Source organism: Borostomias antarcticus (genome assembly GCF_949987555.1).
Source record: "Borostomias antarcticus genome assembly, chromosome: 12".
Lineage (NCBI taxonomy): Eukaryota > Metazoa > Chordata > Actinopteri > Stomiiformes > Stomiidae > Borostomias > Borostomias antarcticus.
The window spans coordinates 6491672-6517654 of NC_140245.1; the positions used below are offsets into that span (position 1 = coordinate 6491672).

Genomic DNA, 25983 nt, shown 5'->3' on the forward strand with positions numbered 1-25983 from the left:
TCGCAAACATGTTTTCTCCAAACGGTCACATTTGAACGGCTTTTAATGAACGTTCCAAATAGTTCGCATAAACCCAACAATGTTCCAAAATATCGCTAGGCTACAAGCCTGGGTCCATTGTGATCCTTGTTACATTACTGGCAAACTACCTCTCCAGACTGTTAGCTTCTGTTAGCAAACGTTTGCGGCGAACACAAAGCTAACGGAAAATAGTTCGCAATCGTTCGCTATGTTCGCAGAATTTGAACGCACCCAACATGTTTGCAACGAACGTTTGCCTATGTCGCAAACATGTTTTCAAAGCTAATGGAACTTAGTTTGCCATGTTCGCTGAATTTGAACGCACCCCAGGTAGGCTACCTTAGATTTTAGGACAATAATCTCGACATCCACCCTGTCAATCAAAACGTCAACAACTCTGCAGCCTCAAGTGTTAAATATCCCGCTCGATAACGTTACAATGAAATTCATCTAAACGTATGTCCCGCCCGTTTCAGGAAGAAATACGTCAAAGTACGGAAGCAAAATGTTCTCCAACGTCCCTTTCGGTGTATCTTTAAGGGCCTTGGTCATGATCATCTCTCAAACGAAGGTTCGTCAGGGAGTAATTTGCAGTTGAAGCACATTCATGTTAATTGTAGTTAATACACAGTGGGATTATAGTGTATAAAGGCTTTGCCAGCTGCCATTGAAATGTACACTTGGAGGAGGTGAGTGAAAGGGGATCTGTCCTGTTCAACTGGGTTTCGTTGCTATGAAGCCGATTGTGAGTCCCGGGGATGCAGGCCTGCATGGCAGCTGGAGGTTGAGGGATCTCAATCTTACAGAGGCAGTCAAATAAACCACTTCACGGATGAGATCCATGCTGCTGCAAATCTTTCAGCATAAGTGGATCCATACTTTTGATTGTTTTGTTCTTTCAGACATGACTGTCACACTTTTAAAAAGAAGAAAATCACTCATTGGGGCAGATATGTCCAAATTCCCAAGTTGTAGAACTTGGGCTACAAGTTTATTAATGACACAAGTTCACACAACAACGGAAAGAACTAGTCAACGTCAGTACAGTTTATTTTATATTCAACATAAATTGGGTCATGATACATTAAGTTTTTCCATCGACAGTTTTAGTGTATGTAAAATGCTTGAGCTGATGTAGAAACAAGACACAGCATCACAGAACACTATAGCAGATAGCAGAAAGAAGAGTTTATCACGTCTACAATTCTGACCAATTTGGAGTCCGGTTCTCGGTTCCAATCATATTTGGCACAGACACTTTAACTAAAGGCGTCGCCACAATGAGAAGTCATATTTTTAGCTCCTTATCTTAATCTTAAGATAAAAATATTTGGGCCACATCAGAGCAAATTCTAAACTAACTCTCAAAATACTCTGGAATTTTGAATGATCTCCAAAAATCAATATTTATGATTCCCACCACTGGTCACCAGGCAGCATTACAAAGCATTTCCAGTGGGCAAAGAGGAGCATGGTGAGGTGGCACATCTGAGGCGTCCGAGGCACCAGCCATATTGAAAGGATTTCAATTCTATTTTGGCGGCCACCTTAGACAAGCAGTCAGGACAGCAGAAAGATGTCATCAACAGTCAAACAAGATAGGACAACAACTCAGATGTTACCATGTTACCGAACGTTTTTAGGTACTGCAAAAAAGTAACATAAGCTGTTGGTTGGCATGATTATTACAAGTTAATATAATGTGCTCGCATGCTCTCTAGCAAAAACTGTCTGGCTCAGTTGGCTCAGAGTGACTGGGAGCAGCAGCTCATTTGCATTAAAGCTACAGACACAAACGACGTGTCCAGAACAAGACTGAAATGGGTATAGTAGCATGCTAGAATGCTTAATCTGAGGGGTATTTTCAGCAAAAATATTCAAAGACATGTTTTGGGACCCCAGAGACCTATATTAGGACCCATAATAGGGGACCTTAAAAACGCATACAAGTCACTATGACATTTAGCGATGTTAAAACCAAAGTCAATTTAACTAGGACATGCAATGTGACTGGTTGTTTCACAGGATGACAAACATGTCGGTTGAACCATTTTATGCCAGGTGATGATACCAAATAATGCATTATGTAACTTGCTGTATTAGTTTAAATCACTCAGTTTAAGTTTCACCCAACTGTGAATTGCTAACTTTTCAGTGGTGTACAGTAGCTGGCTAGCACATAGTTCATAGAATGCAAGAAAGATTTATAAAGAGATGGTCTCAAAGCATTTCTCATTTTAGACTGCTGATTGAGGATGAGTTTGTCTAATGTGTCTGTCTCGCTCTTCCACCCTCACTTGCCCCTTGCTGGGTTTAATCTTGGCTCCTCTAACTCACAAATGCGCGTAACAACCGCCCATAAACACCCAGCTACTCCACCGAAAAGCTAGCATTGTGGCTGAACTGAGTGAGTTCAAACAATTAAACTTGGTTACATTTGCAGGATGAAACAGCAGTAGACTCTGTTTGTACAGTGAATAGTAATTCAGGATCCAGCATTAGCGAAGCCCCTGGATGTAGTTGGCAGGGAGCATACCGGACCTACCAGTTCTTTCGACTGTGCCATACACCCAACCCCCATCAATTGGCTGCACGCTGTGGATGAGGTCACCATCCAGAAATGACACCTCATCAGTGTCTTGGCTGACATAGTCATAGAGGGCTCTGTACACACTCTGTTAGAAATGACAAAAGTAGGGGCCAAACCAAATAAAGGTTCAAAATGTATATTATAAACATTATTGTAAAAAATCTTTGAATAACTCAGGTAAATGTACTGAGTACTCAGGTAAATGTACAGATCAATTGACTCACCGGATGTGAACAATGCTGCATGGACCTTAAAGAATGCATGCTGGTCTGATGCATGTAGCTGTGCCCCAGGGTGTGTGATTTTGGGTAGTATGCCCCTGGCAGCACTGGAGCTGGAAAAAACAAACATTGTAGTCTAGTTTTATATCTTTGATGACAAAATAATTCAACTTAGATCTTGTATATGGTGGAATAGTTAGTTTTTATTTATTTATTGCATTATCAAAGTAAAAACATGCACTCTTAAGGAACATTCATATCAACATATCAAGCATACATTTCAAATTCCAAAACTGCTTAGATTGATTTTTTCCTTAATATATCTTTGTGAATTTGCCCAAAGAGTTCCAGGGTCCAGGGAGCCATATAGGGATTCACATCAAGAGAAACAAATGATATTATTACCCATAATTTTCCATTATGCATATTTTTAAGCAATAGAAATGTAGGTCCTCTGGAGGAAAGTGGTTCTAATCAGTGCCTGACACAAAATCACCCACTATCACAAGTTTGTCCAGTAGCTATTATAAAAAGTTCATAGGAGAGGAAGAGGCCCACCTACGATGATTCCTGGCCTGTGGGCCATTTCCATGATGTACTGGTGCACACCCTTGTGTGCTGGGTTCCCTGGTGTCTGGTTCTCTTGCCGCATTTGGGACCTCACAAGGTACGGCCCTTGAGCCCCCTGGGTAACTCCCTGGGAGCCCATCACCTCATAATCCTTACGGTATTTGGCCTGCAATTTAAATCATCAATCAAGTTTGCATGTATATTATATCAAACATTGTAGTTAGGATCATGACCTTATGTCTACTGTATGTTCCAGGAAAACACCTGGATAAATTCACAATTAAATAATCCAGCTTCAGTTAAGATCATGTTTTGAAGTCAAATTTTATCAGCTCAGCAGAGGCAATTTATATCAGCTTTTGTTAACTCACACCAGCCTTGTGTGAATCAGCAGCCAACAGCCAAATAACACCAATATTAAAATCCAAGAACAGTAATGGTGCAACATTTTCAACATTAAATTAACATTAAATCATAATTATCTTTGCAATTCAGACTTATAACATGTCTTCATTCTTTTGACGTTAAATTACCAGCAATTGGGAAAACATCAAATCCATCAGCCTCTATGTTTTGTTACTACAAAGTTGGTCAGATTAAAGCAAAAGCAACCGAAGCTCAATACTCTCTTGATTTCCTTGAAGTGCCTAATTGAACCTTGCTACAAATACTTTGAATGGCCACATCATCACTTGATATACAATGAAATATCACACCCCTGCACAGAACACAGTGTGTGTGCACCTACTGTACATAATGTACGGTAAAATAAACAGTTGACAGTCAAATGGGTCTTCAACCTACATTACTGATCTGTTCCTGGGTTCTCCTCAGTCTCTGGAGTTCTGGAGTGTCCAGCACAAATTTGAAGCCTCTTCCTTTGCTGGCTTCAAAATCCTTTTTGTACTTAACCTAGAAATAAGGTTAAAATATTCAACTATAAATATCAAACAAATCTTTATTATGCCCCCCTCCCCCTAATACACTTGCATTGATCTGAAAGGAATACAGTATATTGGTGTAACATGGCAGTGGCTTCTACTAGCTCCACATATTGTCTCTGAATAGAGGTGTACACCAGATCATCATATTTGGCTAAGGAGAGGGAATGCGATTAACCTCACTGCACATTTGAGTGTCACATAAGAAATCGCAAGTAACTTGAAAAATGTGTGTGTGTGTGTGTGTGTGCGTGTGTGTGTGCGCGTGCGCAATGACGAGAGTAACATGATTTTTGCTTTAAAAATTGATTGGTAGAAATGAAAATTGGCAGAAATTAAAAGTGAGCATGCTGCTGCAACATTGAGCCTGTCTACTTCATTTAATTACTTGAATGAGGGGTTCTAGACACCTTTTCTGTAATATAATATTTCACTAGATGGGTGTTCGTTTCCTGTTTGTGCAGGCAGAGTCAAAATAGATTTTTGGTTAATATCAAATGATATTTGGGGTTTGTCTTAAGTTCCCAGCCCTCGCATACTGACTGCAAGGCCACGTCAACTAGCCTATCAGTAATAAGCTGGATAATGGAATAACTAATGCTTTTTGGCCCCAGGACCAGGATGCATGTCATCCCACCGGTTTCCAAACCAGTTTCATAGTTTTTACCTTGAACATGGTTCTTAAGATTGGCACGGTTTTTTAAAATATTTTGTATAGTTGCTCTTACTGGAGGTATATTTTTCAACCTATTGTATTAATTTCCAATTATTTAGAGACAAGCCTATTTCATAAACATGTTCAAGAAAACAGCATCACCCACAGTACATTAAAAATAAGCGGTGCATGCCAGGAACCCACAGGATAGAGCTGGCAGCAGCAGTGCACACTGACAGATGGAGAGGCCATGGGGCTCCTTCTGGTGCCAGCAGAGATCAGAGATGGCCAGTTTTTCCCATATGGACCTCAGTGCCACACCCTTTTATGATATGTCTAAGCTCCTTCCCTTTGGTAAGTTTGGGGACTTTAGTTATAAAGAAGACAGAAATTACAATTGAATGCCATACAAAAAAATAAAAAGCAATTTCCAAAGCACAGAACATCATGAATCTATATTCACTCCTTTTTAGTACGGTGTACGGTTTCAATGATGCAATAAGCCAACGTGGCCGTGTATATACCTGGCTCTGAAGCACACTTTGCTGTCTCAGTCTCAGGTTCTCAGGAGTGTCTGCAACAGTGGTGAATGACTGCTTTGGATAGTGCCTTTTATGACAATAGGAATGATTAAAGGAGAATCAAAAACATTTAGGTTGCTCATAAAACTTACTATTATTGTAAGTACCAGCATAATAATCAATTGTGTTTACCCAATGAATTCAGTCTATGATTTCAGTGTAATTTCATGAAATATTTATAACTAGCAATATGACAGAACACAGCCTATTGTGTGAATTCAACATTGAAGTGTTTTCAAAATAATGCTCACGAGTTACAGTACGGCTTCTTGTCATATCCTTTGTAGTTCTTCATGTTAAGAGGCATTCTGCATACCTCACAGTGAAAGCATGCTTTATGCCAGTGCTGGATGACAGGAAAAGGTCGTTAAAAATTATAGTTGGACAACTAATTGTGGAAATTGTCATTGTCTCTGGTGTCAATTCATAATAATAAACGTTGGCCAGTTAGTTGAGTGATGCCATCACTGCAATCTCTCTCTAATTCTGTGTCTGCATCACCTCATGTTATAAGTGAAAGGTAACTGATAAAATATAAAGCTACAAAGGACTTCTTGACTGGAATTGTGAATCCCAACTGGAAATCCATCAAAATACAATGATATCTACCAGGTACATTTAGAGACTGACAAGCCTTACCTTATCCAAGCAGTTGACTCTCTCTGTGGCGTAGATAATTTTCCCACAACGTGCACAATGAGGATTCATTTTCAGAGCGTCAATTATCTATTGTGGATGCTAATTGTGCAGTACAAAAATATGCAACTGCTCAAATTTTAGCTCACTAGCAGTCTGTCTTTGCAGTCTATCCAGCAACAAACACAGTTTGTATATCAGCATGTCTTCCGATACTTGGAGGATTACCAAATCAGTGTTGTGAAGGGTGGCCACCAAACAAAAACACATTACATTTCACCCAGCCCTCTGGGAAACAACATTGTATAGCATAGTCATCAATTCACAATTTATTGTGCACAAATTAAAAGCACACTCCTTTTTATGTAAATTACAGTATGTACCAGTATACCTTATGTTGATTGACAGTAAGACTCAAGATCATTTTACTCCAATGGTGACATTTGTAATTTAGTCTATTTGGAATTAGTACTGGCAAGTTCTTCACTCACAGAGTTTGAGTACTTTTCCAATCCTCATTTCTCAGCAACGTTGCTGGGGCTGCTAGTTCAACCTAAGGATTGTGACCTTCAACTGTGTTCAAGTTGACCATCCTCCCGACTGGGAGGTTGTGGGTTCAATCCCTGGCCAGGTCACACCAAAGACCATAAAAATGGGACCCATTGCCTCCCTGCTTTGTACTTGGCATCAAGGGTTGGAATTGGGGGGTTAGATCACCAAATGATTCCTGAGCGAGGCACCGCTGCTGCTCACCGCTCCCCCAGGGGACGGGTCAAATGCGGAGAACAAATTTCATACACTCAGGTGTGTGACAATCAGTGGGACTTTAACCTTTAATTCAGGTCATGTACGCATATTTGAAAGCAGGCTGTATCTATCAAGCTTGCTACCTTGAAAGTCTTATTTGACTGTCTATACTCTGATCACAATGCACCCGAAAAATAATTTTCTAATAAACTAGAAATTATTAATCCATAAAAATGTAATAACAAAGCTGTGTCTGTATTTGTCCATCTACAATAGTCTCTTCTGCCAGAGGGTCTGTAGGAAAGCCTTCACTGACGTCTGCAGCACCTGGAGAAAATTCTGGCACACCTCAGTCATGTGATTTTCCAAATGAATGACAAAATAAACGGTCCTGATGAAGTTCACTCCTTTATTCCAGATTTACTGCTCTGTTGCTCCTGACACTGGTAAGGGCTTGAGGCTTGCTATGACCAGACTGAGTGTTCACAACAAATCAGTTACATTTATTCAACCTGAGGTCAGTTAACACGACTTTAGAATGACTGTATGCCATTCATATACCACATTTGTATGTTCCCTCAGCTGTACAGTGAATTGCAAGCTATGATTCAACCACAAAGAATAAAATATTTTAAGGACAGGATTGGAATTTAGCATTATAAGCCATGTTATAAGGTTATTTACGATCATATACAACGGCCGTTATCAAAGTTTCATCAAACGGTGCACTCTCGAGATAAAGCCTGTCGCCGCTAACACACAATGGATCCATAGGTGCATAGACAAAATCCCTCAAAGTGTGTTAGCGGTGACGGGCTATATCTCACAAAACTTTGATATCGGCCGTTGTATATGATCGTAAATAACCTTATAACATGGCTTATAATGCTAATTCCAAACCTGTCCTTTAAACTTTGGGCTGATACATTCTTTCAATCTTAAAGATAATGGCTTAAGCCTTTACCAAATTAAAGGAGTAGTAAAGGGAAAATGCATGTTTAGCCCTGTTAAGGTTACTTAAATCATCATCAATATCATATACAATGGTTCAGATCAAAACGTTGAGAAAACTAGCACTTTTGAGAGTCTGATTATTGCTCTACCACCGTTTTGGTCATACAATGGATGTGGATGGGCACCTTGAAAAATCTTTCAAAAACATGTTAAACTCTCGATTTCAAAGACAAAAAGACTTTTCAAGATGCCCACCCACATCCATTGTATGACCAAAACGGTGGTAGAGCAATTATCAGACTCTCTCAAAAGTGCTAGTTTTCTCAACGTTTTGATCTGAACCATTGTATATGATCATAAGCAACCTTAAAACAGGGCTAAACATGCATTTTCCCTTTACTAATCTTTTTAAGCATTTCCATATGTCTCATAATTGGATACAATCACAGCCTGATCACATATTCTAAGGCATTTGGAAAAGGCCTTTAGGACAGTCTCCATTTTACTTTGATAGGTAGGTACAGTAGGTCGCATAGACTAAAATAAATAAAACAGTTTATTTACTTAATTCAAAGCATAAACATAAGCAATAGATATGTGATCTTACATCAAAAAGCAAAGCAAAAGTCAAAATGCCTTGGAGTACAAAAAGGCATTTAAGATGGCATGCTTTGGGTGGAGCTAAGGCACATGACATACTGTACATTAGAGGACCATCTGGGTTTATTTCTGATGTCATATGACTGGATTGTTAACAGCTATGTGGAGGAGAACACACGTCTATCAGATCAGAGATTATAGGAAGAATACATATTTTTTGAGTATTCAAACAGGTTCCCCAGTGGTGTTAGAGATGACCAAGGTGTAGGCCAAGTATTGTCCCACAATATGCATAATGTACGGCTTTTGGGTCTTTCAAATCCAAGCACTTTCAAAGGAGTAGTGGCCAAAATAAAAAGGCCCGAGGACTCATATGAACATCAGAAAGTTAGAAAGCAACAAGAAAATTGCCGTCCTTGAGGAGTCAGCTCTTGGCCTGTTTCCTTTTCTGCACAAGCTCCGCCAAATGTTTGTAACGGATCATACACTCCTCCTGAGTAGAAAAATGGGAAAAGATTGTTAATTCACCATTCAATATGAAATACTATATTCTGTATTCATAGGAGGAAAATCGTAAGGATCAACTTCAAGAGCATCGGAAGGATCTCCGCTTACTTAGTGGAGACAAAGTATGTTCAATTTCTAGCATATATTACAATTATATAATAAATATGTATTAATAATTAATAATATTTCCAACTATTTGTATTATTTAAAATCTGCACTATAGGCTATGATGACATCTGCATTTAATATGATCTTACATTTATTTTACATAAAAAATAAAATTCTTCTGCTCTACGAGAGATCCGTTGTTGATAGATATGCTCAGCGCACACACTGCTCAGTTCCTCCCCAGGTTCCTTACCTAAAAAATTGTTTAACCAATAAGATTGGGTGTAGAGAGACGGATGCCGTTACACACTCAAGAACACAGTGGGGATTCACTGATCTATCGTACGTTACTTGCCACCTAAAGTAGTGGGGAGATACATTTTATGCTAAACATTTGGAGACCTTTCTGTTTACATAGAGGGAAAAAAGGTTGGGGGCTCGAAATGTGACGGCCCACAACAGGGTGTAAAGAGGCGTTGGATGAGAGCTTCTTCTGACATAAGGTAGGTTTACCAGTCTACTTCCTTATGATATTAATTCAAATAAAATCATTACCACCACAAGGCATTGGTCTTGATAACCTTGATAGACTGACATGTATAGGCATGATTTTATCATTCAGTTAAAGGAGTAGTAAAGGGAAAAATCATGTTTAGCCCTTTTTAAGGTTACTTATGATCATATATAATGGTTCAGATCAAAAAGTTGACAAAACTAGCACTTTTGAGAAAAGTCTGATAATTGCTCTACCACCGTTTTGGTCATACAATGGATGTGGGTGGGAACTGTGAAAAATCATTCAAAAAACATGTTAAACTCTCAATTTCAAAGACAAGAAACTCACGAGGTGTTAGTTGGCGTTCTGACATAAACGTTCGCCATAAAGTAAGACTCTAGTTCATCTGGAAAAGCTTTTTTAAATATTTAGCATATAACTATTTAGTCGCAGCACATACGTGTGTAGACTGCCGCAAACTAGGTAGCCTAACAACATAAACAATAACAATAGCTACCGTAAGTAGTTCCGCTTCCTGAATCCCCTCTGCGTATTGATCTACACATCTACAATGGTCGCGTCAATACAAGTAAATGGATTTCATAAAATGATCAATAAAACCCTACAGGATTCATACTTTGCGGCGAATTTGATGTCAGAACCCCAACGGACACCAATTACCCCCTCGGTGAGCTTCTTGTCTTTGAAATCGAGAGTTTAACATGTTTTTAAATGATTTTTCACGGTGTCCACCCACATCCATTGTATGACCTAAACGGTGGTAGAGCAATTATCAACTTTCTCAAAAGTGCTAGTTTTGTCAACTTTTTGATCTGAACCATTGTATATGATCATAAGTAACCTTAAAACAGGGCTACATGATTTTCCCCTTTACTACTCCTTTAACCAATCTGACTTTTGCTGGATCTTGTAATAATGGATGCATCACCTTGCTCTTTCCAGGCACCACCTTGGCAATCCGGTCCCAGCGTTCCGTGGTGCCGCGTGGGTATTGCTGAAGGGCCAGCTCCAGCAGTTTCTGTTGATTCTGCATCCACACATCTTCCGCAACACCAGATTTCTCCTTCGGCACCTGGTGGGCCGAGGACGGCGGGCTGGGCTCATCCTCGCTGTCTTCTTCAACTGCTGTAGGGTCAAAGTCCCTTTGTCTGCGACCCTTGACCTTGGAGTCCCCCCCCGCCTCGCCTCCAGTTTTTTTGGATCTCCTCCTGAGAACCTGAGCCCCCTCTGAATGATCCACTCCAACTGACTCCGTCCCCCCTGGGGTGGGTTCTGGATCCTGGGGTGGTGGGTTCTCTCGCTGGGTCATGAGGCTATCTGGTACTGCTCCAACCACTGCTCTGGAGATTTTCACAGTGGGAGAGGTTCCCTTGAGCTCAGAGAGCTTCACCAGTCCTGGATCACAAAAGTAGAAAACAGTGAGGTTTTATTTTTCAAGTTTGAACTTTAGCCAGTTTTATGCTGTGTTCACACCGGGCGCAAATTTTTCCTGAAGCGCGGCGAGTTTACATAGAAAGTCAATACAATTCGCGCGAACTGGGCGGCGCAAATCGCCGAACTCGGCGGCCAGGATTCGCCGCACGGCGACATTCGCAAATCTTTGAACTTTCTGCGGCGGATTCGGGCGGGGACCCAATGATCCCGCGGCGAGATTGGGCGAACTGGGCAGTGCAAATTTTCTCGCCGCGCCCGGTGTGAACACAGCATTAGGATTATATCCCTGTAGGTGAGCAGAAAAGTATGGACAGTTTTGAGGCTGATTTACTTCTAATGTACAATTGTACATGCCTCCAACATATTCAACTAACCTGTCCTGAGTGGACAACAATCCACTGCGTGGCCAACAGTGTACATTTGGGTACGCATTGTGCAACCCTGCACTCCCCTAGAGCTTGCCCTGTTTTAGAACTGTTCAAGAACTGGTAACAGAGTAATATTTAATCTTAAAATGTAAAGGTTACATGTGATTTATTCAAAACAAGTTCAAGTTCAAGAAACTTTATTATCCCCAATGCACTCAATCCAACAGTACATCCAACATCCATGATAAAACAAAGCCGGCTTTCAAAAAGACTAAAGAAACAAATGCCTTACCTGAAGAGTTCGTGACACAATCTTTAACTTGTTTGGCCTTTGTTGTAACCTGTGAAGGATGACAAAAATTCCCGCATTATGAGGGGGTGGAAATGATAATTATTCACTAGAGGAACCCTAAGATTCCAAGATCCCAATCCTGCTAGGAGAATCCACGGGCATGGCCATCCAGAAGGAAAAAAAAGCCATCTCAATAGCTAAAGCTCTGGTGCATTACTGAACCTAATTTAAAACAATGTATTTACCTGTAAAGAATTATCTAATTCAGTTATGAACTTAGTATCTAAGTTTCCAGCTGATCAGTAGAACTGGGGAGCTGGTGCTGCAGTACCATTGAAAACAGCAATGATGAAGTTGTGCTGCACTGTCAGAGGGACGGTCCCCCAAGGGCCCCGGTGGCTCAATGGGCTGTGGTGGGTAACAAAGGCTGGTCCCTACTGCAGCACTGTGGGTCCTAATCCAGCCCTCGCCCTTTGCTGCATATCTTCCCCCCCTCTGTCTCTCCCACCTTTCCTGTCTGTCCTTTCACTGCCCTTCCCAATAAAGCAGAAATGTCCTAAATTATTTTTATTTTTTTTAAAGAAGAAAAGAAAAGGGCAATCCCCGTCTCATCCAGACTGGAAAGGTTAAAAAAACAAACTTTGTAATCAAGTTGATGCGTGTCAACATCATACCCGATCGGATACCCGATTGGAAGCATACTTTGTGGCGATTTTTTTGCCAGAACATCAACGGACACCAGTGACCACTCGGTGAGTTTTTTTTTAGGGATTTTGTCTATGCACCTATGGATCCATTGAGTGTGTTAATAGCGGCGATGGGCTATATCTTGAGAGTGCACTGTTTGATGAAAAATTTACCGTTTGATGAAATATCGGCTGTTGTATATGATGGTAAATAACTTTATAACTTGGCTTATAATGCACAATTCTGAACCTGTCCTTTAAAATCCCTACATGTAGGATTTTAAGCATTGAAATATCTCTATATTGCTATGACGAAATCTAGACAGATCAGATTTTGAGGGGGGGAAAAAGAAGCTTGAAGATGAGGGTGCCTCCTCGCCTACAGGCTTGGCCACACCTAGGTCCAACCGTGCTGAGATTCAGCCAGCAACATGGGCATTCTTCTATGGCTGTATTTGGGAGTGCGGATATACATAAACTGCCCAAGCAGACTGAATTCACCCTCACAGGCAGCAGGTGGAGCATAAATTACTGTACATATTGTGTCTTGAGGTCCCACATTTTCCTACACGTAAATGCCATTTTGCACTGGATGATCTGCTGTCAGTCTCGCTCGCTCCAGAGATGGATAGACACTCCAAGTCCTTGGTATGCCATCAGGCCACTGGAATAATATAGAGCATCCTATACCCTTCCTCAAAACATCAACACGAAAGGGGAACCGGACATCAGTAGGCATGTTGTGGTTTTTCACATGCCTCTGTAATATGATCTTTAGAAACGTCTTTCGAAACGAAATAGCTTCCCCACTTGCTCCAGCACACTGTGCGCATGCGTGCTGGAGCAAGTGAGGAAGCTATTTCGCTTCTAAAGACGTTTCTAAAGATCATATTACAGAGGCATGTGAAAAACCACAACAGGCCTACGCTCTATGTAAGCACAACTAGCGATTCATAAAGACAGATTGATGAAAACAACCGTTTCGCGGCAGAAAATAGATTTTTAGAAACTGCATTCTCGGTGCCCCGACCACCGCCATTACATGGATATACTGGCTCGTGCTGGATTTTAAATTTCTTCTACATGCCTCCGAACTACACCAAAGTGATCTCGGTGAGTCAAACGTCTTATAATATGTCGTAAATAAGGTCCAGGTTGTCAAAAACGAGCATTGTCCTTTAACGTATGGTACATAAAACTGATAAAGTATCTTGAATTCCACAAATGTTTGTGTACTTGAACTGTAGACCCACCTCTATCACAGATCTTCCCAGTTCATGGGCAATCTTTTCCCAGCGACCTGGTGTTCCCCCAGGGTACTTTGCCATACTCCGTGTCAGCAAACTTAGGTCCTCTTCTGTCCACTCAGGTGCCTGATGAATAATATAAGAATAATTATATATATATATATATATATATATATATATATATATATATATATATATATATATATTTATTTTTTATTTTTTGTTTTTTTTTAAATCACAATTAGTCTCAAGATTCCATTCTGGTTGGTGGTCTGAGTAAACTGTTAACCACTTATACATGCCAATAAACAGACCTTGAGTTAAAGGGGCAGGAAAGATATTTAACATGAGGGGCTTTTGGAAAATCGGATAAAGCACTGCTCTAGTATAACTGTGTTTGCAACCCCCAAAAACTGATGTGCATGCAAATGACATGCTAATGAGCAATGACATCGCACTTTCTAGGGATTTACAGAAACAGCTATATCTATCAAGTTCTTACCCAGCTAATAATGATACTTCATAATGCATGATGGATTGATGGAAATATAGATTGAGTAAAGTGCTCCAAAGGTGTACATGCTTATCTTAAATCATGGATAAAAGTATAACCTACACAATAAATTCCAAAAATATGTAAAATCACATAGCTCATTCCACCCTAAATTATACAGAGTAGCAAAATGTTAGTTTGTCAGATTTGTGTAATATGCCTAATCAAATAAAGCTTAATTGCCTCCATCTTGTTGAACAAAGCCTTTAAACTGGAAAATACTTGAGACTCACCTTCTTCTTCTGGGACTTACTATCATCAAGCCAATCATCCATCTGATCCTCGATCTCTTCAATTGATGTGCCCTGATCATAGGATGGTAAGTACCCACTGTCCGTGTCCGTGATGGAGGGTGTGTACACAGGGAATTCAATTTTAGGTTTTTTCACTTTGGGTCGCTTCTCCTCTGTGGGTTGACACGCAAAGGATGGTATATGAAATATAACCTCTATAAATAGACAAGCTATGACTAGGGCAAGGGTAAATTATCCTTACACCATTCATCTGTTTTCTTTGACTTTAACTGCTTTATATAGTTTTTAGAATGAAATGAAGTGGTTTTTCATTACTCTGTGTGGCCTCTTGCTCTGCCATGGCTTCTGCCTCCTCTTTCTCTTTGATCTTCATCTCCTTATAGTCTTCATAGTACTGCTTAACATCCTGGAACACAGACGAACTGGGAATGTGACTGGGTATCAACAGGCTTCTGACATACAGAGAATCCTCTTTCTCTTTGACCACAATATTGCCCTCTTCAGCCCTAAAATAATTTCCAGACTAAAACTGATTGCACATAAGTGTGTGTAATCATAGTAATAACATCATACAGTAATGAGGTTTTCAGTAGACACCACCTCTTGACAATCATAGTGTCCTCCTATTGTCAGTTGGTATGAATCAACAGTAGTTTGTAAATAAATACTAGACCTGGGTCAAATATGCATATGCTTACTTACAAATACCCTCAAAAAGTCTAGACCGTGCATTGGAAAATAAATCAAAATGTTAGTTAAGATGCAATTGCATGCCTACCTGGATGGCATGTGGAAGAGATTTGATTGACATATACAACCAGATGCTCAACTTGAGTGGTAGGATATCCTGCCAATGAGGTTTATCATGGTATCTGAGATTGAAAGGGAAAATAAGGCCAGAAAGTGTTACGGTGTCACACCAGTATAGCTTGATATCAGACAGAATTGTCAACTTGTTACTCTCTGATGACATTGCTTCCACTCTGACAGATTTCTGTGGGGGAGGGAGATTCGATTTTCCCTAACCAATCACTAGAGACCAGGCCTGCCTGAAAGTCGAAACAAGAACGCAAAAAACATCTCCCCTTTGAATAAATGCCTTCAAAGCAGAGTGGAGTTCAGATTTCAAAGTAATCGGTACTTTTAATCACTATTGCAATTAGAGATACACCGATCCACTTTTTTTCAGTTCCGATCCGATTCTGATATCTGAATTTGGATATCTGCCAACACTTTATACACACCATATTTTTCTCTACTGCACTGTACTGCATTGCTTTTACTTATGGCCAATTGTATATTGGTTGTAGGCCTATCAATGAAAGAATCCTTTAATCCTACTATATTCATTTTCACGTAAATAACTTATTTGTAAAATATAAGCTTGGTATGAGACCCCCTGTCTGCTCTGCTCTCCTGTCACTCACTCCAGAGTGGGTCTCAGCCTCTGCAGAGCAACGGTTTCATATTTCACTATGTCACGAGCAGTGTTGGGCAGTAACGCGTTACTAGTAACGCGCTACAGTAATAATATTACTTTTTCCAGTAACGAGGGGTGTAGCGAGTTACTAATCACATTTCAGTAATAATATTACAGTTACTTGCCCCCAGAAAGCTCGCTACTGCATTACTTTTGTCATAGGCCTGCTCTGTTTATTTATTTTCGTTTTACAAAGGGTGAAATAAAGTTTTGATTTCAGATTGAAGAACGTTCCGCTCATATCACGTCCCGTCACATTATAACCAGGCAAGCAGCGAGCGAGCGGAGCTATTTGAACATGACGACGTTAACATTCCATGGCTGGAAATACGCACACTATTTCGATTTCCTGGAACTGAAAGACAACAAGAATGTTGTCGTCAAGTGTAAACTGTGTGTAAGTTCTACTAAGACTCTTTCTTGGGCCAGAAACACCACCTCAAATCTCCTGAAACATTTGCTACGCCAACACAGCAACATGAAGTTGGTGGAAAGAGAACCGGACCGTGATGAGCACGCTGCAAAAGGTAGTCAATATGGAAAGTAATATATTACATAAGTAACTAGTTACTTTTGGTTGGGAGTAATAAGTAAAGTAACGATATTACTTTTAAAAAGGGTAATGAGTAATAAGTAATATATTACATTTTTTGAGTAACGAGCCCAACACTGGTCACGAGCCATGACAACAGTAAGGAGAGGGAGAAATGGCTCTAGTTTACAGGTTGCCTCATTAGGGGCCAGGCAGCGTAGCTGCCGGAACCCTATTGTATTTGCCTATATTATTATTCTCCATCTTCCACTGAAGTCTAACTTCCCGTGGACAAAAAATCACCAAAATTTGCACATAGCTCCAGTACTATACCCAAAGTCCTCAACCTGCATTGTAGGTCAATAGACCTGAAGGTGGCGCTACAGCAACAGTCTAAAGTTTAAAACTTTAAAAAATCATAACAAATCAGCCTTAGGTGCTATCACTGTAAAACCACCACGTGAATGTAGTCCCAAGTGAGACAAAACTTTCATACGCTTTGACCTTGCAGGAATTTTGAAGTCCATCACTCTGATTTCTTCATAAACTGTAAAACCTATCAAACCTATCTCCTCCCACATTTATTGTTCAATTGACACCAAAATTGATCTACTGTATCTTCAGACTGTCCTTACCAAACGATCCTCACAGATTTTTGAAATATGAAAAATTGAGCCCACAGCACATCAAAAAGTTTTACTGTTAACAGTTCTGTATACAGTTCCTATTAATTCTCGCCAAATCAATGTCTTATCATCCTCATAAAAAGTGACAACATTGGCCCCATATCCAAGATGTAGTATGATTTATTTCAGAATTTTATCTCAAAAATTGATTTTTTTTAAAATATGTTTAATTCTGTCCTCTGAAACCAACACTTCATACAGAGAAAACTACGTTACCCACAATCCAAAGCAAGCTCCACGAATCGGAGACATCGCTGTTGGCAACCCTACCCAACCCCCGCCGAGGATTACAATGACTAAATCGATTGATTGGCAACTGACTGAGTACACAGCTGCTGAAGTTAATGTTCAATTATGAAAAAAAAGCTAACAAAACCTGTAACCCACATTTTTCAATCAATTAACACTAAAGTTGCTACACTGGATCTTCAAACTGTCATTCACAAACTCATTGACCAGATAATTGAATTATCAAAATTGATCTTACAATGCATCAAAATGTTTTACTTATTATTATTATTCTCCATCTTCCACTGAAGTCTAACTTCCCGTGGACAAAAAATCACCAAAACTTGCACAAAGCTCCAGTACTATACCCAAAGTCCTCATCCTGCATTGTAGGTCAATAAAGCTGAAGGTGGCGCTACAGCAACAGTCTAAAGTTTAAAACTTTAAAAAAAATCATAACAAATCAGCCATAGGTGCCATCACTGTAAAACCACCACATGAATGTAGTCCCAAGTGAGACAAAACTTTCATACACTCTGACCTTGCAGGAATTTTGAAGTCCATCACTCTGATTTTTTCATAAACTGTAAAACCTATCAAACCTATCTCCTCCCACATTTTTTGTTCAATTGACACCAAAATTGATATACTGTATCTTCAGACGGTCCGTACCAAACGATCCTCACAGATTATTGAAATATGAAAAATTGAGCCCACAGCACATCAAAAGGTTTTACTGTAAACAGTTCTGTATACAGTTCCTATTAATTCTCGCCAAATCAATGTCTGATCATCCTCATAAAAAGTGACAACATTGGCCACATATCCAAGATGTAGTGTGATTTATTTCAGAATTTTATCTCAAAAATGTAATTTTTGAAAATATGTTTAATTCTGTCCTCTGAAACCAACACTACATACAGAGAAAACTACATTACCCACAATCCAACGCAAGCTCCGGAGACATCGCTGTTGGCAACCCTACCCAGCCCCCGCCGAGGATTACAATGACTAAATCGATTGATTGGCAACTGACTGAGTACACAGCTGCTGAAGTTAATGTTCAATTATGAAGAAAAGCAAACAAAACCTGTAAAAATTAATAAACATATCTCATCCCACATTTTTCAATCAATTAACACCACACAACTTGCTCCACTGGATGTTCAGACTGTAATTCACAAACTCATTGACCAGATTGTTGAATTATCAAAATCGAGCTTACAATGCATCAAAATGTTTTACAAATGTTTTACGATACGATATGAATGTACAAAATTAACATTGGAATGTCAACTTTCTTGTTGTCCTCCTATTCGCTCGCTTATTGCTCCTAAACTTGTCGGAAATTGCCTGGCCCCGCCTCATCGCTGCGAAGCAGCTTTAATTAATAATGTTATCAGGTTCCCTATTACCTGTAGCATAGGGTTTAAATAAGAATTATTGCCAAATAGATGCTTTTTCTTTTGGAAATCCTCCACCACCGTCTAGTGTAACCAACTATGCTTGCAACTCGACTTTCACTTTCACTCGCGAACTTTCTTTGCAAACAATTTTACACTTTTTTCAGTTAACGTTTGCAAACATAAGCGAATGGTCTGAAAAGGTAGGCTAGTTTGGTGAACTAGACGCTGGACTGAGGGAAACATAAATTGTAGCCTATGACTGAATGAATGAATACCGGAGCCCAATCACTTCACCTGGATTGATACATGGATCGGTGACGTCATGGCGATACCCGATCCGTGAACTACGTCTGTATCAGAGCCCGATCATGATACTGGATTGGTCCTATCTCTAATTGCAATGTTCATGAACAGCCATTGTTTTTACTCCTCTTTGGGTCCGGCACATGACAACGCTCGACAATAGCAACAACGTTAGTCCCGCCCTTGGTGCTGATTGGCTAATGGTTAGTTAGTCAACACCAGACCAAGAATCAGTCAACTTTGGTGACATGGGCAGATTTGAAGGTCTGGACCCAGACTAAAACCAGTATGGAATATAAAACAAACTATGATGCCCTACTTACCTCTCCACCCTATCCTGACCCATACACCTCAGTTCTTCAGTAGTCTTGGTGCTCAACTTCTTCTTTTTCTCCTTTTTCTTCTTGCTCAGAAGTTCATCCTGTTAAAACAAAAAGATATAAACTTAAATGTGATGCTTATAGTTCTCACTGATGCACTTTTACTTTAGCTGATTAAGCTCTTACTGTAGATGCTTGTTTAGAAAGGAGATGCACTTATGATCTTGGGCGACTAGTAGTTCTCTTGACTACCTAGGTTGAATGCACTTTCTGTAAGTCGCTTTGGATAAAAAGCAACTGCTAAATGACTGATATATAATGTTAACTAAGGATGCTTTCATATAGCTTGTTTGGAGTGGTTGTTCTGAACCTTGGAGCATTTCACCTGTCAATTCAAATCTCCAGCATTGTTGATTTGAAATTAACTGTTTAACTGATGGTCATATTTGTATTACTCCCATCAGTCAGGAGTAGCCTCTTGCTGCAACACACAGCTGTTTAAGATCAGAGGTGATTGCTCATAAAGTTGCACCGCTTACTTCACCACATGGGTGTGATTTCTTTGATTTCTTTCTTAGGCACACCTACAAGCAATTTCTGGGTATGCGATTGAATTGGACAAATACATTCCATTTTATGACGGCTCACGGCTATTACAGTGATCACTAGCATTTACATGACAACTGATCATCAATAGAAATATCACGATTGACACAACCTTAACTGTTGAAAAAGTCATGGTTTTCTTCTCTCACCAGCTGTTTCTCTAGGTAGATGGACCAGATGACTGCATAGTGACCCACTGTTAGGATGAGGAACAGCAGGAAGCCCAGCTCCCCATTGCTCATCTTCCTAACCCGTCTATAGTAGAACACTGGTTGCCTCCAGTCCGGTAGGCCATTGACAAGGATATCATTATAACTGTGGGAGAACCAAAAAGAATGGGATTGAGCACTTTAAAGTTAAAACTTTTCCTCAACGGTTAATATTTTGATTAGGCCCATTGCCGAGCATTCATGTTATACCAATGGATTTCATTTTGTATGGACTGTTAAGTGTGATGGAAAATGTGTGTATTGATAGGAAGATGTGAATGTGTCACACAGTCCTCAAAAAGTCAAATAGAATATCTGACCTCTGTCTCCTCTCGTCGTCTTTAAGTACTTCGTAGATGGCCACCAGCTACCGGGGAGAAAATGACCAGTAAGACAACAAACAAAAGTAACAACTGTCATCTCAGTTAACTACTCTCATTCCATTAAAACTGTAGTACATAAGATTTTCGTGAGATTTTAAACGTAACAAATTGCTTATATCAGTGATAAATGGATAATGGATTATAGAGGGATAATGATAACGCTCCTTGGTGAAAACAGTGCCTTTGTAAACCGCTGTTTGACACCAGAGCAATAAAAAATATATGAAAATAAACTTGGAGCTGAGGGTGCGTCCTTCCATTAGAGGCAAGGCCACCTAGATCAAAGCATGCGCATGTGCTGAGATCCAATTAGCAACACGGATCATTATTTAATGCTCAGACAACTGCCACTACAATGGATTAATTGTACTTAATTCTCACAACATTCCAAACGATGAAAATGATGATAGATTACCAGCTTTTGAATGCCCTCACTGCCTACGTTTTTTTTTTTTTTACGTAGTAGTTGTAGAAAGAGTTCAAGATCTTGAATGGCTGACCTGTCTGAACTGTGTTTCAGCATTTTCATCTTTGTTCTTGTCTGGATGCAGAGTGAGAGATAGCCTGCGATAGGCCTTTCTGATGTCCGCTGCTGAAGCATCCTACATCAGAGGACAGACATAACAGACAATGAGTAGCAGATATTACTGTAACATGACTATAGTTTACACACACACACACACACACACACACACACACACACACACACACACACACACACACACACACACACGATGAGTCTAGAGATATATCTATAACGTTATCTATTCTCACCGACCCATCAAAACCGTTAACTGTTACCGTTAACCAGTACCGTCATCTATCACACTATTATGTTGGACAACTAACCAAACCTTGACATGACTTGAAGCTAGCCAGTTAGCTAGCTTAATGACTAGCTATCCCATTAGCTACGTTAGCTAGCTAATTACTAATCAGAAAGTTCGAACTTACAGGCTGCACGGACAGGAATTCGTAAAAGGATTGGGGTATTTCCTCTACAAGATCAAAAAGCTCAAGATCTGTGTCCCACGCATAAGTTGGACCTGGAAAAGTAGTGAGAATACTGAAGGCAAGGAACCCCGTGAGACTCCTCAATGCTGACACCATTGTCAAGCGTTAGCCCTACTGGCTCTAGTGAGCTACCTATCTAATTAACCGTGCATTTAAAATTGTAAATAGTTTGTTGCTTAAACAAACAAACCACGCAAAAAGCGACGCGGTAGTCAACGTGGATTATAGCATTGCGCGTTACTACTTCCGGATCAAGTGACGACTTCTTCTTTTGGTTTACTGGCGGGTGGCAAATACCTTTCGCCACCCACTGATCTGGAGTGTGCAGTAAAAAGGTAATCCCTCATATTCATCTCTCTCTCTCTCTCTCTCTCTCTCTCTCTCTCTCTCTCTCTCTCTCTCTCTCTCTCTATATATATATATATATATATATATATATAACACCTTGTTGACATTAAATAGCCTAGGCCTACTCCAGAAGGAGTTTCCAACACACATCCCCACAATAAAAAGTGTGATTCTATTTATTCTGTACATTGTCTTTATGTATGTATGTCCTGTGACAGAGTGGCGAGACACCCGGATTTTCCCAAGGGGATTAATACAGTATCTATCTATCTATCTATCTATCTATCTATCTATCTATCTATCTATCTATCTATCTATCTATCTATCTATAGAACATTAAGTCCCTCACTAATCTTACTGAGAGCATTCGGTAAAACTTCGTCAAGTGATGAGGGCTCGTTTAATTGCCCTTGCCCATAAAGTTTAATTTAATTGATGTATAGCCATATTTTGTATTTTTACACCTGAGCATGTAGAATAGTAACATGCAATGTGTATCACATCAGATGCCTTCACTATGCCTTTTTATCCATTATTAGTACATTCCTCACCCCCCCCCCCAATATACATTTATATATATATATATATATATATATATATATATATATATATATATATATATATATATATATACATATTTGTCTTAAATAGATCCCCAGACTGTCCTGAGTGCATAGCTATGTCACATGCCATGTTTCTGACATGATGTCCAGTCAGTATGACATTTTTCATGATTGGACATTCCTGACATTCCTTGACCCAACCCACATTGAAACCTCTCCAGATAAGTCATATTATTTAATATTCTCATCGGATTTTGCACAGTATATGTTGAAATATTGAAGAACTGATCCAATGTGTTGTTTGGCAGATATATACAGAGTTTCAGGGTGTAACTAGCCTTCTTATTTGAAATTCTGAATAAACGGAAATCAAATATTCAATTTATACTGTGTACTTAGTCACATTACAGTAATTTGGTAATATCTATGTTAATTATTTAATCAGATTTAACATCTCACAGGTCTCAGCTTTCACCAGATACCATATTTACCAAATGTGACCTTGTAGTTTAAAAGATAAAACAGTTAAAACAGACCGGCCAAATTTGTCCGCGAACAACTTGGAAAGGGGGCAACGCCATGGTTCATAGCCTACAACACGGTCCTGTGCCTCCCTCTGCTGGCCGTATGTAGGAATTACATCCATCGTGGATAGACCTTGGCAATGATGCGTAAGGACTCCGTTGGGGGGACACATTGGGATCTGCCAACGTGTAACGGAGGTATGCTTCCACTTGAATCACCTCAGATCACCCTTTTTTTTTAATACTCTTCCTGGCCTGTTATGTATGCAGGCTATTCCAGTGAAAAGTAATTGCCACTGGGCGATATTACCATGCTTGCAGATAGAGACACTATAGCCTGCATTTTTCCAGTCTGCATTTGCAATGCAAGTGGTAGGTCGTGTTAAAAAGCTTATAAGGGCATGAACTATAGGCCCACGTTGTACAAGTCTAAGACTGTTACATAGGCTACACGGTAGGCTATGTGTAGTAGTGTATGTGACATAGTGAGACAATCCTGTATTTTTGTAGACATGTATTTTGTGTTAAAGGAGTAGTAAAGGGAAAATGCATGTTTAGCCCTGTTTTAAGGTTACTTATGATCATATACAATGGTTCAGATCAAAATGTTGACAAAACTAGCACTTTTGAGAAAGTCTGATAATTGCTCTACCACTGTTTTGGTCATACAATGGATGCGGGTGGGCATCTTGAAAAATCTTTCAAAAACATGTTAAACTCTCAATTTCAAAGACAAGAAACTCACTGAGGTGTTAGTTGGCGTTCTGACATATAATTCGCCATAAAGTAAGATTCTAGTTCATCTGGAAAGGCTTTTTAAAAATATTTAGCATAGAACTATTTAATCGTAGCACATACGTGTGTAAACTTCCGCAAACTAGGTAGCCTAGCAACATAAACAATAACAATAGCTACCGTAAGTAGTTCCGCTTCCTGAATCCCCTCTGCGTATTGATCTACACATCTACAATGGTTGCGTCAATAACAGTCAATGGATTTCATAAAATGATCAATAAAACTCTACAAGATTCATACTTTGCGGCGAATTTGATGTCAGAACAACAACGGACACCAACTACCCCCACGGTGAGCTTCTTGTCTTTGAAATCGAGAGTTTAACATGTTTTTGAAAGATTTTTCAAGGTGCCCATCCACATCCATTGTATGACCAAAACGGTGGTAGAGCAATTATCAGACTTTCTCAAAAGTGCTAGTTTTGTCAACGATTTGATCTGAACCATTATGATCATAAGTAACCTTAAAACAGGGCTGAACATGCATTTTCCCTTTACTACTCCTTTAATTCCTTTGTATAGCATTCAGAACTTTTCAGTGTTGTTAACATTCAGTCAATGACACCACCAACTTATCAGAAAGTGTATTAAAAACAAAAAATTAATGAGCAAAGGTCAGAAGACACAAAAAGAGGCCAATTTCCATTGCAGTCAGTTTATCAGTGAATTTATATCATAATTTTGTAGGCATTGGCATGTAGGCTAGGTGGCAGTAGTAAATAGTGTCAACGGGAAAATGTAGAAGACTATAAGACGACTAAGGACGGCTGATGCTGTGGAAATGTGCTATTTAAGTAGGCTAGCCTACAAAAAAAGTATTTTTTATATAAAAGGTGGGGGACAGTTCGTCAAACCACCTCCGCTTTTATCATTCGAAAACGATCTTCACTTCGGCGAGTCACGTCATATATTATTTCTAGAGACTTAGGCTACCGCCGATTTCTGCAATGTAGAAGATTTCTCCATATAAAACCAGATCCAACCTATTGGCCGGTTGATTAATGTTCGCTGTTGAGGTATCCAGTGAAAAGACATTTGCAGGTCCCACCGAGATTTGAACTCGGATCACTGGATTCAAAGTCCAGCGTGCTGACCATTACACCATGGGACCTATCACTCTGGCAGAATCTTGCATTTTCCAGGGAGAGTTTCTTCAACTCCCCTCTGCCACTAATTTGCTTGTCTCCCATCTTTTGTCAGGCTCAATCCCTACTCTACGAAGACATGACAGGCTGTGATGGCTGAGTGGTTTGAACCCTGCTCGCAGTGAGTTGTCACAGCTCTGTTCTGTCACATTGTTACAGTATGTCGTCTTCAAGCAGAGATTGGACTATTGAAAGGACATGTTCCGGTCCTGAAGTGGTGAAGGCATTGGACTCCCAACGCACAGTGGTTAGAAACTTTTAAATAGAAATTTCCGTTGCTGAATTCAGAGAATTTGTAATGGCCAGAAAAACCAATTGCAGTCTGCGATGGCCGAGTGGTTAAGGCGTTGGACTCGAAAAACCCCGCACAGGTTCGAACCATGCTCGCAGCGAGTGTTTACAGGTTTGTCACATTGTTACCTTGTCTTCAAGCAGAAGTCAGGCTACTGTTATGGAACTCTGTGTAGTCCATCACATGATGAGACTGACAACACTTGTGCCTCAATTAGGTAATCAGGCTGATGGGGAACAGGTGTGAACGCTGCCAGCTAGTGGCTTACGCTCTTGATAAGCAGTAGAGCCGGGAGCGTGGTGCGCGCTGGGCTGGGAGGCTACTGGGGTGAACCGTATGTCCTTTTAGATCTGGCTGGATTTGCTATAGGCACTCCTGTCTTTTGATGGGGGGTGTGCCCACGGCTGGTTAGGGCTCTGGGCACCGAAGATAGGTAGCCAGGGGGATGCATCATAGGAGTGCCTTGTTCTCCCTCGACTAGTTCGAGCCGCTGTTTTGTCTTAGCTGACCCCGACTGCCGCTGCTGAACCTGGGCCAACCAGAACGGACCTCGCCACGATCTGCAGCCCGTGTTGAGCTTAACGTACCCCAGCGAAGGCGTTCAACTTTCCCCCCGAGGGGAGGGTGTCGACGCTTGCCCGGAGGGCAGTGTTGTTTTAATCCTGACA

General features: G+C 40.1%; 2 protein-coding genes across 2 annotated transcripts; both read right to left on the reverse strand.

Moving 5' to 3' along the window:
• Positions 1-2519: 2519 nt before the first annotated feature.
• Positions 2520-6287, reverse strand: nebl (nebulette; the record flags this gene model as incomplete). The annotated part of the gene is made up of 7 exons (XM_084447094.1): positions 2520-2696; positions 2836-2945; positions 3391-3568; positions 4207-4314; positions 5523-5607; positions 5831-5925; positions 6219-6287. 7 exons carry the CDS (start codon positions 6285-6287, stop codon positions 2520-2522), a joined length of 822 nt encoding a protein of 273 aa, XP_084303220.1.
• Positions 6288-7353: 1066 nt separating this feature from the next.
• dnajc1 (DnaJ (Hsp40) homolog, subfamily C, member 1) lies at positions 7354-21842 on the reverse strand. Its single transcript, XM_084447090.1, has 12 exons — positions 21590-21842; positions 21136-21237; positions 20573-20619; positions 20193-20358; positions 19441-19538; positions 15261-15354; positions 14798-14888; positions 14462-14634; positions 13682-13801; positions 11743-11791; positions 10577-11043; positions 7354-9009 (listed from the first exon to the last, which is right to left on the reverse strand). The coding sequence occupies exons 1-12, from the start codon at positions 21743-21745 to the stop codon at positions 8941-8943; spliced, it is 1632 nt and encodes a 543-aa protein (XP_084303216.1). The 5' UTR covers positions 21746-21842; the 3' UTR covers positions 7354-8940.
• Between the last annotated feature and the right edge of the window lie 4141 nt (positions 21843-25983).

What these genes read in the sequence shown, in the direction of transcription:
- dnajc1 (XM_084447090.1), bottom strand. Translation starts at nt 21,745, where the DNA reads ATGGTGTCAGCATTGAGGAGTCTCACGGGGTTCCTTGCCTTCAGTATT. An exon ending in GACGACGAGAGGAGACAGAG is followed by an intron (nt 20,359 to 20,572) that starts GTCAGATATTCT and finishes GTTCTCCCACAG; the next exon opens with TTATAATGATATCCTTGTCA. An exon ending in TGGGAAGATCTGTGATAGAG is followed by an intron (nt 11,792 to 13,681) that starts GTGGGTCTACAG and finishes CATCCTTCACAG; the next exon opens with GTTACAACAAAGGCCAAACA.